This window comes from Eumetopias jubatus, unplaced genomic scaffold (genome assembly GCF_037043125.1).
Source record: "Eumetopias jubatus isolate StellerSeaLion01/CBP00866 unplaced genomic scaffold, mEumJub1_p1.0 scaffold_11, whole genome shotgun sequence".
Classification (NCBI taxonomy): Eukaryota; Metazoa; Chordata; class Mammalia; order Carnivora; family Otariidae; genus Eumetopias; species Eumetopias jubatus.
Window position 1 is genome coordinate 19,854,281 of NW_028274817.1, and position 15,269 is coordinate 19,869,549.

Here is a 15,269-nt window from a genome sequence, read left to right on the forward strand (position 1 = left end):
GAACTGTAGACTGCAGAGATGAATGAACGCTTGCAGAAAATGGGAGAGTCTTCTCTGAGAAATTTTAGAATGGACACTGAACAAAGTTTGTACAAGTTTGAAGGAGAAGATTATAGAGAAAAACAGAAGGTAACTTTTTACCCTCAGCCATTAGACTCTCAAATTAGCATTTCTCCCCATAACCATTATTAAAAAACACTGACGGGGCATCTGGCTGTCTCAGTCGGTAGAACATGTGTGACTCTTGATCTTGGGGTTGTGAGTTCAAGCCCCATGTTGGGTGTAGGGGTTATTTAAAAAAATAGATAAAATTAAAACAATAATAAAATTAAAAAAAACCCCACTGGCACTTACCTATTACAGTGCTCTGCTGTGGAGCGAAATTTGATGTAGGTCAGATCTCATGCAATTGCTATCTTTAATAAATTTTGCTGGATAAAGATGATGATGATGATTACCAGCATCCTCCTCATCATTTTTGCTGCTGTTGTTGCTGTTATTACTGTTTTTGAGAAGCAGTGTAGGATTGTGGTGGAGTTCCTGGATTTTGATGCTGAAATCCCAACTGTATTACTAATTAAGTGACTTTGGGTACTGATTTTTCTCCACTATCAAATGTCCATACACTGCATGGACAGCAAAGGTCCTTTGAGGAAATGGGAGTTTTATTTATTTTGGTTGAAATTATGACTGTAATTAAAAATTTTTAATTTGAAATGACTTTAGACTTTATTACAATAAAGTACAGAGTTCACATATATCTTTCACCCAGCTTCCCCTAATGTTAACAATTTACATAATCAAAGTACATTTATCAAATTAACATGTTTTCTCCCTAAGTTCTTTCCCTGTTCCAGGGGATACAATCCAGGATCTCACACTGCAATTTAAAAAAAACAGCTTTATTATGGGGTGCCTGGGTGGCTCAGTCGTTAAGCGTCTGCCGTCGGCTCAGGTCATGGTCCCAGGGTCCTGGGATCGAGCCCTGCATCGGGCCCCCTGCTCCGCAGGAGGCTTGCTTCTCCCTCTCCCACTTCCCCTGCTTGTATTCCCTCTCTTTCTATTTCTCTCTGTCAAATAAATAAATAAAATCTTTTAAAAAAATAGAAAAAGGCTTTATTTTTAAGAGCAGTTTTAGATTCACAACAAAATAAAGTGGAAAATAGAGAGTTCCCATATCTACCTACTCCAAATAAACATAACTACTACACTATTAATATCCCACATCAGAGTGGTACATTTGTTACAACTGAACCTACATTGACACATCATTATCATCCAAAACCCATCTTTTATGTTAAGGTTCACTTTTGGTATTGTACATTCTGTGGGTTTGGATAAATGTGTAATGACATGTATCCACCATTATAGTATCATCCAGAATAGTATTACTGCCCTAAAAAGTTCTCTGTGCTCTGCCTATTCATTTCTTTCTATAGCCACTGGCAACAAGTAATCTTTATACTATCTCCATAGTTTTGCTTTTTCCAGACTATCATATAGTTGGAATAATACAGTATGTGGCCTTTTCCGATTGGCTTCTTTCACTTAGCCGTATGCATTTAAGGTACCTTCATGTTTTTTCATGGTTTGATAGCTCATTTCTTTTTAGTGCTGAGTAATACTCTGTTGTCTGGATGTATCACAATTTATTTATTCATTCATCTACTGAAGGACATCTTGGTTGTCTCCAAGTTTTGGCCATTATGAATGAAGCTGTCATAAAAATCCATGTGCAGGTTTTGGGGTGGACATAGATTTTCAACTCCTTTGGGTAGATGCCAAGGATCATGATTGCTGGAGCGTGTGATAAGCTAATGTTTAGTTTTGTAAGAAGCTGCCAACCCTTCTTCCAAAGTGGCCATACCATTTTGCATTCTCATGAGCAATGAATGAGAATTCTGTTGCTCCACATTCTCACTAGCATTTGGTGTTGTCAGTGTTCTGGATTTTGGCCATTCTAATAGGTGTGTAGTGGTATCTTGTTCTAATTTGCATTTCACTGACATAAGATGTTGAGCATCTTTTCATTTGCTTATTTCCATCTGTATGTCTTCTTTGGCGAGGCATCTGTTCAGGACTTTTGCCTATTTTTAAAATCAGGTTATTTTCTTATTGTTGAATTTTAAGAGTTCTTTGTATATTTTGGATAACAGTCCTTTATAAGATGTGTTTTGCAAATATTTTCTGTCATTTTGTGACATTCTCTTGACCCACAATGTGTTTTTTTTTTTTGTTTTGTTTTGTTTTTTTTGCTGTGTCTTCCTAGGCTCTTTTAATCTGTGTTAGTTCTCAGTCTTCCTTTGTCTTTCACGGTCTTTACACTTTTGAAGAGTATTGGTCAGTTATTTTGTAGTTTGTCTCTCATTTTGGGTTTGTCTGACATTGTCTCATGATTGGCCTGAGGTTATGTATTTTTTGGCAAGAATTGCATGGCAGGGATGTTAAGTCTTCAGTACATCTTACCAGGGAATATAAGATGTTGTTGTGTTGTATTACAGGAAATAGTAACCTTGATCACTTAGTTGAGGTGGTGTCTGCTGGGTTTCTTCACTGCAGAGTTACCATTTTTCCCTTTGTATTTGATAAATATCTTGGGGAATATATTCCTTAAACATATACCCACTGATTTTAGCATGTATTGGTGGCATTTGCCTGCAACAGTTATTGTTGTAGTTTTTGCCTGATAGTAATTTTGTATTTCTTTCATTCCACCTACATTTATTAACTGGGATTTTTCCGTAAGGAAGACCTGTCTCTTCTCATTTATTTTATACTCATTTATATCAGCATGGGCTCATGGATATTTATTTTATTTTTTGAGTTATAATACAATTTTATCATTGTTTTGTTTGCCAAAATTGTTCTATAAAGCTGTTATATTTTTAACTCACAGAAATGAATTTTGTTAAAATAAGAGCTTATTTTTGGATATTGATTTTACTGAAGAATGAGAGGTGAGCCATTTTAGTTCGCGGCGCAACTAGTATGCTGATAATGCTTTGTTGCTATCATTATTTTTGGTAGTTTTTAGTGTCTTGACTTACATCTATTTGGTTGTTTTATCTATAACCTTAATTTAGACTGCTTATGTTTTATTCTGATGAGATAAACATGATGACTTGCATGAATAAGGTGGAAATTGTTTTTGAGATCTCATTGTGTGATACAAATTTTTTAAATTTTACAATTATTTCTGTGGGCTTATTGGTATTAAGAGTATTTTATAAAGTGGAAAAATATTAAACAGTGAGGAGTCTAAATATCAGTGGAACTTCTAATCTACATCCTTAGAGTAAAATTAGACTTAGTAAAATATTTGTTTATGTCTAATATAGCAGGTTTCCTGTGCTTCCAATTCTAGTGAAATAATGTACAAATATAGAAGAATTTTAGTAATAATTATGATTAGTCATATTTTTATAATTGAATGACAAAAATCAGATTTTAAAAATATTCTGACTTGACATTATCTCTTATTTCTGGCTTTTCATATTTTTTAGATAGGTTCTTAAAATAGGTTCCAATTATCCTTTGAAGAGAATTGAAAACCTACAAAAATATTGTTTATATGTAAATCATGGGAATTACACAATGAGGTAGATTTTCATATATGATTTGTTGAACCAGCATTACTTTACAACCATACCTGGGAAATTAAGTCATAATGACTGACATTGATCCTAAAGAAATTAACCTGAATTAGTTTGTATTAATGCACTCTTACCTAAAACAAATGAATTCAGCATGATTTAGTGTATTTGAAAGTTTGGGAATAGGCCCTTAATACTTATTCCAAATTTGGATACCTAGACCTGCGTATAAGTATGGGTTAAATGGCCAATACGTTACTTTTGACTAAGTTAAGTTAAATTATTATTGATTTATTTTCATTCCAATTGGGACAAATAACATATTGGTTATTTATAAAATATCTTTTCAATTACTATCCTCTCACATTAATTCATTTGAGGAGGGAAACAAAACTACTTTTAGAGGTTTGAATATTTTTTATTTTATGTAAACTCACATTATACTGTCTATATCTCATAGACTCTTAGAGTTAAAAGAAACTTAAAGGTCATTTAGTCTAACCTTTTTGTAATTAAGAAATCCCATCTGTAGCATGTAGGGCAGTTATCCAGCCTCTATTTAAATGTGGTCGTATTGGGAATCATACTCCTCTTGGGAGAGTTCATTTCACAATTTTATATTTTTTGGTTCTCAGAAAACTACTTATTTGACTTACAAGCTCCTTGATGGAAGAGATTATTCATCTTTGTATCCCTGACACTGACTTGTAAATAATACAATAGGTACTTAAGATATATTTGTTAAATTACATCGAGTAGCAATCTACTTTCCACATTGGTTTTTTTTTTTTAAAGATTTTATTTATTTGACAGAGACACAGCGAGAGAGGGAACACAAGCAGGGGGAGTGGGAGAGGGAGAAGCAGGCTTCCCGTGGAGCAGGGAGCCCCATGCAGGGCTTGATCCCAGGACCCTGGCATCATGACCTGAGCTGAAGGCAGACACTTAACGACTGAGCCACCCAGGCACCCCTCCACATTGGTTAACCTTATGGATCAACTGAGACTTGTGTTCTTTTCTAGTTGATAGACTTTTACGTATGTGAATACTACCATTATGTCTGTCTTTAGTCTTTACTTCTTTGGACACTGTGAGAGTTTGTAGATCCCTAACCATCCTACTCATCTTAGCTTATCATCCACTCTTAAACTGTGATGCTAAGGGTGGAACTCCATCCTTAGGTAAGATCAAATAGAGTGGGATCATTAATGGTAGATTAATGGCCTCTTTTGTGTTCAGGCACTAGGATAGGCACTGTGAAATCAAGAAAAATACCTGAACTGGAAAACCATCCCTATAGACTCCAGAATTTTGTATTTGTTAGTTTGGCCTATTGGCTTTTAAATTGTATTTTCTAGCTGATATTGGGGTAAAGTTTTTTTTTTTTTTAAAGATTTTATTTATTTATTTGACAGAGAGAGAGACAGCTAGAGAGGGAACACAAGCAGCGGGAGCAGGAGAGGGAGAAGCAGGCTCCCCGCTGAGCAGGGAGCCCGGGGGGGTGGGGTGGGGGGGGCTCAATCCCAGGACCTGGGATCCTGGCCTGAGCCAAAGGCAGACACTTAACGACTGAGCCACCCAGGCGCCCCCTGGGGTAGAGTTTTGTAATGCTACCTAATCCTAATCATTGTTCACCGAACTTTGGGTGTTTAATAATAATTTAGGTTCAACTCCTGGCAGTTTATCTAATGCCTTAACTCATGCGGTCACGTTTAATTCTCAAGGTAGATATTATTCTTCCCACTTCACAGAGGGAGGAATTAATTTTCCCCATTACACAACTGGTACAGTGGCAGAACCTGGTTTCAAATTCAGGTCTTTTCTGATTCCACTGACTTTTCCCACCGCTACCTTACCAAGGCCTTACTTCATTTTAAAATTTCTCTTGATTTGAAGGGATATATACCTGTCATGCTGATATTCATCATTTACCCCTTTCAGCTACTTTCTAATTCATACACTTGACACAGTTACCAGAATCATTGTTAGTCTTCTATATTAGATACTATTTATTTCAATATAAAATACTAACCAGATTGTGCAAATTCTTCTCACTTACCAAGGAAGAACTAAGTTTTTAAATAACAACTAAACTTGCTTATTACAAAAAAAGAAAACAAAAGCATCCTTGCACCTAAACTTGGCATATACAATGCAAGGGTTTGGAACTTGGGACATATAATTGTGACTTCTAAAGTGCAAGTTTTGCTTCTTCCAAATGGCTTTAGTTTTCTCATGCTTCTGCAACCTCGATGTGTTTGATTTTTAAAAACATTTTGGAATAATTAAATTCCTTGTTTTTGTATATAGCTTGGGATGGTGGAATGGATTGAACCTCCTAAACGAGAACGCAAAGCAAACTACGCAGTGGATGCCTACTTTAGAGAGGCTTTACGTGTCAGCGAGCCAAAGGTTCCAAAGGTAAAACATGAGGCCAGTTTTTATGTCCTATAGCTGAATTCTCTTGTAACATGGTCTGTGACTTAGATTGACTTGTATCAGTGCAACATTACAGCCCTTAAGATAGAACAATGATGTAGAAAAGTACTTGATGTGGCCCCACCATATAAAGGGATTCCGTTGTATTTATGTTTCTTTATATAAAAAATAGGAAAAGAAGTATGTTCACTTCATGTACTGAAAACAAGTATGTATGTAATGCACTTTTCTCCCATAGGCTCCAAGACCTCCAAAGCAGCCAAATGTTCAGGATTTTCAGTTTTTCCCACCACGTTTATTTGAGCTCCTGGAAAAGGAAATTCTTTATTATAGGAAGACAATAGGCTATAAGGTAATTTTTCAAGTTTTTATTTATTTAACTTTTTATTTTTTAAAGTTTTTAGATTAGATTTAAGCTAATATAATCTATTAAACCAGACTGGAAATCATTCCATTTTAATGTGAGAGAACATAAAAGTAAATCAAAATAGTGGTGTTTCTAAAACCAAAGAGGAGGTTTAACTAGAAGTCAAGCATCAAACTACCAAATCACCAGTAGGATCATCACGAAATGGGATTAATGGAGAATTATCCTATTTCAAAAATAGTGATGATAATGTATATTATCTTAATAATGCTAAATGTTTGAGTGGTGAAAGAATATGTAGAAAGAACAATAGGCATATGTTTAATTAGAAGTGAATATATGATAGGTGACAGGAAGTTTTTAATCATTTTCCTTAATATGACCAAGGAATAGTACTTTTGTATTTATTGTTCTTTGGTTGATGAAAGCCCTATTGGTAGTTATTTGGTTGTTGCCACTTAGGTGTTAATGATAAATGTGATAATGAATTCTAACATTTTAAAATGATCTTTTGGAAATAAAGATTCCTATTTATATAGGTAGATAGGAACCCATTTTTAGTGAGGGAAATGTTTGTCACCCTAAAGCTATCACACTGACAGATTAAGCCTACCTAGTTATTTCTATATGCTGAAACTGACTTTTCAGTGAATGGAAAGGGATGACCAAAGCTGTAAAATTAGTATAAGTAGTATAAGCAAAATTATAAAAATATTAATAATATTGTAATTTTATGAAGTTTTCTGTTTTATGAATTTGAAGCTGTGTTTTAAAATTTATTTTGTGAACCTTTGTCACAAGTGGAACTATGCCCAATTATTTTGATTAGTAGCTGTAATGTGCCTAGAAAAGCTTCATGTATATAAGGTACTTAGTTCATTTGTATTTTGGAACTAAAGTGGATCTCTAGAGTGTTTGTACTATTTGTCCAGAGTGAGAGCATTACCATTTGAAATGGAGCAAAAAAGGGTTTGCTTGCTATTTATGTACCAAAGTTCAACATATATGAACAAGAACAAGAAACTGACAGTGAATATAAGTAGTTATAATCTGGTTAGGGAAATATGATTACATTTGAATGTATTTAACCAACATGACTGGATAAAATCTGTCTTAGGAAGTTGTCAAAGAGTAAAAGTACCATGGTTGAACATTCAGACCAGGAATAAAATCAGTTTCAAAGAAGGTGAAAATGGTGATATACCAGAAGAAACAGGAAATTGTAGATCCAAAATAAAAATGAAGATAGTAAAATTAATAAAGTAGTCATATTTCGTGAGGTAAACAAATATATATATTATCCCACTAAAAGTTAAAATAATTTTAGGTTTGGATCATTGTTTTGTTACTTCTGTGGAGTGTTTTTAGTGAGACTTGAAAATTAGCTGAAATGTTAAGCCCAGTTAGTAATCAACCAAATATCGGTGTAGAGCATTCTATAATTTATGAAATGCTTTATCACATACTTCATTTGATTTCTAACAGCCATGTGAGATAGGTGTTATTATCACCTCCATATAAGAGGTGAGGAGACTGAAGTTCAGAGAGGTTAAAAGACTCATTCAAGGTCACATAGCTAACAGAGTTGCCAGAGGTGCTGGTCTCCATCCCAGGTTCCCAATGTTCAAATGCTATGCTCTTTCCACTCAGACATTCTGCGCTATTTCTGCATGTGACATAACCCTGCTGCTTTTTGCAGCCCTAAATAAGGACTGTGTTTATGGTGGTGTGACATGTTGTTTGGGAGGGGAGCCAAGTGGTAGTCAAATAGCAGCAATAAAAAAAATCCTCTCTGCCAATATAACTGTTTATGCTCCTTCTTTGGAGATCCTGAGATTCTGTTCCCTACGATAATACAGCGCTCACCACATCCTCGCCACAGCTCTGGTTTTAATGCAAGCCGTGCCTTTCATTACAGGCAGTTTGTGGTTAGGGGTGAGGTCCCATAATCACAGCTGGGTGGTGGCCAACTGGAAGGAGATGGAGGAGAGAGAAATCTTAGAAGAGGGAGGAATGAAGGGACAGCTGCAAAGGGTGACAAGAAGGAGGCAGGTGGAAGAAGAGAGGACAGGGATGAATGAGGAGAGGGAAGACGGCATGGAATCCATGCTCTGGCACCTTACTCTTTTCTTTTCCTCACCTCCCAGAGATCCATGACAGGAGAAGGGAGTATGAGCACTGTTTTTCACTTAATCCATACTTGCTGAGTATTCCTCTGTGTCAGGTCCTAGGCCATGCAATGGTGATAAAGTAATGAAGAAGACAGACAAGGTCCCTCAGTGCACGGAACTTGTGTTCTGATGGAGGAGACAGATATTAAGCTGATGCCACAGAGTAATGACATTATTTGTTTTCTGTGCTTACAGAGGGTGCTACGAGGGAGCATGACAGTGCCTATCTAATGTGGATTGGGAGGTCAGGGAGATGGTCCCTAAGGCAGTGTTATTACATTGAGATCAGAGAGACACACAGGAATTAGTCAAGGGAAGTGTGGGAGAGGAGCTCAGGCAGGGAAACCATAGGTACAGAGGTGTTGCAATAGGAAGGACGCCGGCCCCTTCGGAAACTGAAGGCAGGCCAGTGTTGGTAAGGAGAGGGGCGAGATGAAGTTGGTGAGTGAGTAGTCGGATCATGTGGACCGCTGAACAGTAATTGTAGGTCACATTAATTAGGTTGAACTTTAGCTTTAGAGCAAAGGAAAACCACTGAGGTGTTTTTAAGGCAGAGGAATGGGTGGGTCCTTACTTGTGTTGCTTTCTGTTCTAAGTTCTTTCAAAAGATCAGCTCATTATCCTCATTACAGCCCTGAAACTACATCCGTGTTTTATAGATGGGGAAACTGAGGCACATAGAGGTCGAGTAATTTGCCTTGGGTCAAACAACTTTTAAATGGTAGAGTATGATCAGATTTACATTTTTAAAAGATCACTCTGGCTGCAATACAGAGAATGATGAGTTTATCTAGGGAAACCAGCCAGGAGGCTGTTGAAGTGTGAAAAGATGAGAGAAGATGGGTGGCTTGGAGTATGGTGGTGTGGTGGTGATGGTGGAAGGAAAATCCATCCCCTACCACTCTACTAGCCTTGTACTCTCTTTAGCCTCATTTTGGATTGTCTTAGTATCATCTTAAGACTTGCCTTGTCCTCCGTATATATGCATATTTAGCTGAGGATTTATGAGACAAATAAGAGTACATTCTGGATGTTGGCTCTTTCTGAACCTTGTCTCTTCCATTCTTTACCAGGGGATGCAGACCTGAGCTAAGGTGGGTGCTTTAATTAGGTAGATGTTTGAATTCAGAGTATAGACAGATGAGCGTGGCATACTAGTCATCTGCAAAAGCTGTTTTTTTTTTTTTAGGGATGTTGTCATATTGATAACTGTTATACATATCTTCTCGAAGATACCTAGCATTGTTTTTTCTCCCCCTATAGCTCCAGAAAACTCACGAAAACCACAAAGTGAGTGGAACAATAGTTTATTCTCAGTTGAACAGATTGCTACAGTGCAGTTACCTGGTATTCTCTATGCATAGTTAGGTTCTCAGAAAGGGACTTCTTTCCCCGCTCTTCTGCTTAAAGGATTGCTAGCTCAAGGGAGAGAGGTGTAGTCTTATAGCTGGGAGTGTTATGGTGCATGGTACCATGCACCATGGGGCTCAGTACTTTTTTTAAAAAAGATTTTATTTTCACTTATTTGAGAGAGAGAGAGAGAGAGAGAGCGCGCGCGCGCGCGCGCACACACACACACACACACACACACACACACGAGTGGGGGGTGGGGAGGGGCAGAGGGAGAAGCAGATACCCTGCTGAGCAGGGAGCCTGACAAAGGGCTCCATTCCAGGACACCAAGATCATGACCTGAGCCAAAGGCAGACGCTTAACCAACTGAGCCACCTAGGCACCCTGGGCTCAGTACTTTTGAAGCAGTTGGTAAAGAGCATTTTTCTCCAGAGCCTGCTTATTTGCATTTTTATTTTCTATTTTGTTTTCCCCCCTGATATTTAGCACAACAAGGTCACAACTATATTGCTTATGATAAGATCTGCAATTAAAGAGTTTTGTTTTATTTGAGGCTGAGAAGTTTGTTTGTTTTGCCCTAACCAGTTGGTGGATAGCAGTGCATTATGCGTCAATTCTGCCTGTTGTCTAAGCTTTGACTTTGTTGCAAGTTAGACACATTCAGAAGTTTTATTGCTCTTGCAACTTAAGAGTTACTTAATGTATTTAATCATTGTGTTCCCTGAAATCTTTCTATTGGAGGAGGATGGCTTAATTGAAATTTCAGTTGCAGAACTAAAAAAAATCCAGAGGATCTAGAAGTCCCATTGAGTCTAAGACCTGGAGTGAAAGACTTGCTGTATTTGAAGCTGAAGAAAGCTGTAGAATATTCTAACACCTATCTTCAATAAAAAATTCTTTAGGGACACATATAAACATTTGACAAATGGAGGAAGTTCCATAATCTTTGTGAGCTTTGGTAATGTGCCATTGTGAGCCACCTGTTTGCAGTGGTGGAACAGTACAGTATGCGGATTTCAGTTTGTGTGCTGCCACATTTAATTTATTTTTCCATGTTTCTACGAAATGTTTGCTTAAAACTTGTTCTAAGTTTTAACATCGTTGATGTCTAACATCATTGAGATGTTTCCTTTTGAAAGATAACTGATTAAATTGTGGCTGTATTAAGTGTTACTGGGGGCCATCAGTAAGACATACAGTATGAATACTTGAGATAGCTTCTAGGTATCTCTTTAGTGTTGTTGGTCTACACTTTGTCTACTTAATTCTTATGTAGCGCTTTGAAATCACTCCAGGAAGTTTAATGCCGATAAGAACCTCATGAAGTAAAAAATGAATAGCTTTTTTTTTTAAGATTTTATTTATTTATTTGAGAGAGAGAGAATGAGATATAGAGAGCACGAGAGGGAAGAGGGTCAGAGGGAGAAGCAGACTCCCTGCCGAGCAGGGAGCCCGATGTGGGACTCGATTCCGGGACTCCAGGATCATGACCTGAGCCGAAGGCAGTCGCTTAACCAACTGAGCCACCCAGGTGCCCAAAAATGAATAGCTTTTAAAAATGATGAATATTAAGGAGTTTTTTTTTCTTGTGGGAGGAGATAAAGGAATGTAGGAATTTTGAGTCATTTCTAATTCTAGAAATTTTAGCAGTTATGTATTTGAGTTAAAATAGTAAACAACATTGATAAAGTCATTCTAAAGTTTTGCTGTATTAAAAATATGAGCAGTGGATGTGGAAGAAGTAGTCTGCCATGGAGCCTAAGATCTAATGGTATAATATAGTATTATGATTTTGCTTTTATTAAAGTTCAAGGGGAAATTTTTAGTACTGGGGATATCTGCATAGAATAAATCGTTTATTTTGTGTAGGTATGTTTCCAGGTGCATTTCCATTTTCTGGCATAAAATTCAGTGTTTATGAAATACTTTGTTAAAATATGATTTGTTGGACATGGAATATTTGAAGCTATTTGATAGAGAAATATCAAGATTAGAGAGGTTTTTCTTCATTTAAAATTGAAATTTGAAGCCAGAGTAATTTCATATACCAACAAAGGTCTGTTAAACTTCTAAAGCTATACCTGTAATTTTTTCCAAACATTTTGTTATGAAAAAATTGTAAACATACAAAAATATTGAAATAATTGTACAGTGAAATCTATATACACACTGCATATATTCTCCAATTTACATCTTACTGTATTTACTTTATCATCTCTTTGTCCATTTGTCCAGCCTCTAGCAAATGGATATCCAACTTTTTTTTTAAAGATTTTATTTATTTATTTGAGAGAGCGAGAGAGAGCGAGAGAAAGTATGAGCGCAGGGAGGGTCAGAGGGAGAAGCAGATGCTGCTGAGCGGGGAAACCTGATGCAGGACTTGATCCTGGGACTCTGGGATCATGACCTGAGCCGAAGGCAGACACCCAACCAACTGAGCCACCCAGGCGCCCCGTCCAACTTTTTTTTATGCATTTCAGAGTTGCAGATAAAAGTATATTTCACCCAGAAACACTTCAACGTGCTTATCATTAGCAAGAGTTCAATATTTATTTGATTCCTTTTTTAAGGTAAAATTTGCATACAATGAAATGTATAAATCTTAAGTGTTTCATTCAATGTATTTTGACAAATGTATATGCTGACATAACTGAAACTTCTATAAAGATCTAGGACATTTCTGTCACCCCAGGAAGTGCCTCTTCCCAGTCAATATCTATATCAATATCAATATCCTGCTCCCCAGAGACAACCACTGTTCTGGTATTATTTTCCTTCATAGATTAGTTTCTTCCCTAGAATTTCACGTAAATGGAATCATACATTATGTGTAAGGTGTCTTTCCCTTAGCATAATGTTTTTGAGATGCATTCAAGTCCTAACTATCAGTGGCTCATTCCTTTTTATTGCTGAGTACTATTCCATTGTAAGGATATACTGCAGTTTGCTTATCCATTCTCATGTTGGTGGACATCTAGGCTGTTTTCTTGTTTTTGGCTATTATGAGTAAAGCTGCTGAGAACATTTTTGAAAGGTCTTTGTATAGATAGGTATATTTGGAATGGAATTGCTGGTGTGCTTCTAATTTAAAAATTGAATTTAGCTATTGAAAAAGTTCTCCAAAAAAATAAATATAAAAGATAAAAGTTATTTTTATTTTTTTAAAGATTTTATTTATTTATTTATTTGGTAGATAGAGAGCACAAGTAGGCAGAGCAGCAGGCAGAGGGAGAGGGAGAAACAGGCTTTCCACTGAGCAGGGAACCCAATGCAGGGCTTGATCCCAGGACCCTGGGATCATGACCTGAGCTGAAGGCAGATGCTTAACTGACTAAGTCACCCAGGCGCCCTGATAAAAGTTATTTTTAATCATGCTTATCACTGGACTACATTTCATTTTTAATTTATACCTTCTTTTCCATTTCCATTTGTTACCATCCTGGGCCAGGTGATCATACCTCATTTCTAGATTATGACCATTCTGCTGGTTCTCTTACCTCTGGTTGCTTCCCTGCTTAAATCCATCCAGCACAAAGCTTACAAGTGTAAACACTGCGTTTTGACAGGTTCTTCTCTTATTGAAAAATCTCTAGTGGTTGTTGTTGTCTACTGTATAGATTTTTCTTTTTTCTTTACTTAGGCTCCATGCCCAGCGTGGGGCCCAGTGTAGGACTTGAACTCATAACCCTGAGATCAAGACCTGAGCTGAGATCAAGAGTCAGATGCTTAACTGACTGAGCCACTGAGATGCCCCACTACTGTGTAATTTCAAAAGCCCTTGTAAATCTATCTCAACCTGGCCTTGTTTCTTACTCCTTTTTAACATAAACCCTATATGGTCCTTCCTGGCTTTGCTCATATTGTTCCAGCCTAGAATGTTGTTTCTCTCTTCTTCTCCATTTCCCCAAATCCTTAGAATTCAAAATTCCACAACTAGGTTGTGAGCTTCCTGTAGGCAAGGACCATGTCTGCTGCTTTTATATTCCACTGAATACCTATCATAGTGCTATGGACATAATAGACATTTAGTCAGTACTTATTAATTTGATTGTGTGGTACTGATGATTGTAAATGAACGTGTTTTTTCAGTAATTGTTTTAAACCCAGTTATTAGGGTTTATATTTAAAAAACTATTGGATGCAATCGTTTTAAAAAATATTTATTTTTAAGTTACAATTATTGTTTCAAACTGTGAAATATGTGTAAGAATTAGGAAAATGTACTCTGATATGTATTATAATTACATTGTAGTAAAACCATGACTATCTGATATCCCTAGGGAATGAGTTGTTTGTGGTAGGTGTGCATATCAAACAGTGGAAGGCTTAGTGTCAGCCCTTTTCATGTTTAATGGAATGCTGCAAAATGTACCACACATGTTATGTACCTGCTATCTTAAATCAGGGTGCTACATTGTTACTGCAGGTGTACATAGAAATGGTGTGAGGCAATGGCCAACAGACACATGAAAAAGTGCTCAACATCGCTTGGCATCAGGGAAATCCAAATCAAAACCTCAATGAGATATCACCTCACACCAGTCAGAATGGCTAAAATCAATAAGTCAGGAAACGACAGATGTTGGCGGGGATGTGGAGAAAGGGGAACCCTCCTACACTGTTGGTGGGAATGCAAGCTGGTGCAACCACTCTGGAAAACAGTATGGAGGTTCCTCAAACAGTTGAAAATAGAGCTACCATACGATCCAGCAATTGCACTACTGGGTATTTACCCCAAAGATACAAATGTAGGGATCCGAAGGGGTACGTGCACCCCAATGTTTATAGCAGCAATGTTCACAATAGCCAAACTGTGGAAAGAGCCAAGATGTCCATCGACAGATGAATGGATAAAGAAGAAGTGGTATATATACACAGTGGAATATTATGCAGCCATCAAAGGAATTGAGATCTTGCCATTTGCAACGATGTGGATGGAACTAGAGGGTGTTATGCTGAGTGAAATAAGTCAATCAGAGAAAGACATGTATCATACGACCTCACTGATATGAGGAATTCTTAATCTCAGGAAACAAACTGAAGGTTGCTGGAGTGGTGGGGCGTGTAAGGGATGGGGTGGCTGGGTGATAGACATTGGGGAGGGTATGTGCTATGGTGAGTGCTGTGAATTGTGCAAGACTGTTGAATCACAGATCTGTACTTCTGAAACAAATAATGCAATATATGTTAAGAAAAAAGAAGAAGAAGATAGCAGGAGGGGAAGAATGAAGGGGAGTAAGTCGGACGGGGAGACGAACCAGGAAAGACGATGGACTCTGAAAAACAAACTGAAGGTTCTAGAGGGGAGGGGGGTGGGGGGATGGGTTAGCCTGGTGATGGATATTA

At 37.2% G+C, this 15,269-nt stretch overlaps 1 protein-coding gene across 2 annotated transcripts in view; it reads left to right on the plus strand.

The window, feature by feature from the left end:
* SMARCA1 (SNF2 related chromatin remodeling ATPase 1) overlaps nucleotides 1-15,269 on the plus strand; it is a 73,372-nt gene that overhangs the window by 35,950 nt on the left and 22,153 nt on the right. For both annotated transcript variants that reach the window (XM_028122732.2, XM_028122733.2), the window contains 3 exons: nucleotides 10-129; nucleotides 5,904-6,014; nucleotides 6,271-6,384. In XM_028122732.2, the coding sequence (XP_027978533.1) occupies nucleotides 10-129; nucleotides 5,904-6,014; nucleotides 6,271-6,384 (345 nt within the window). The remainder of the gene's footprint in view (nucleotides 1-9; nucleotides 130-5,903; nucleotides 6,015-6,270; nucleotides 6,385-15,269) is intronic.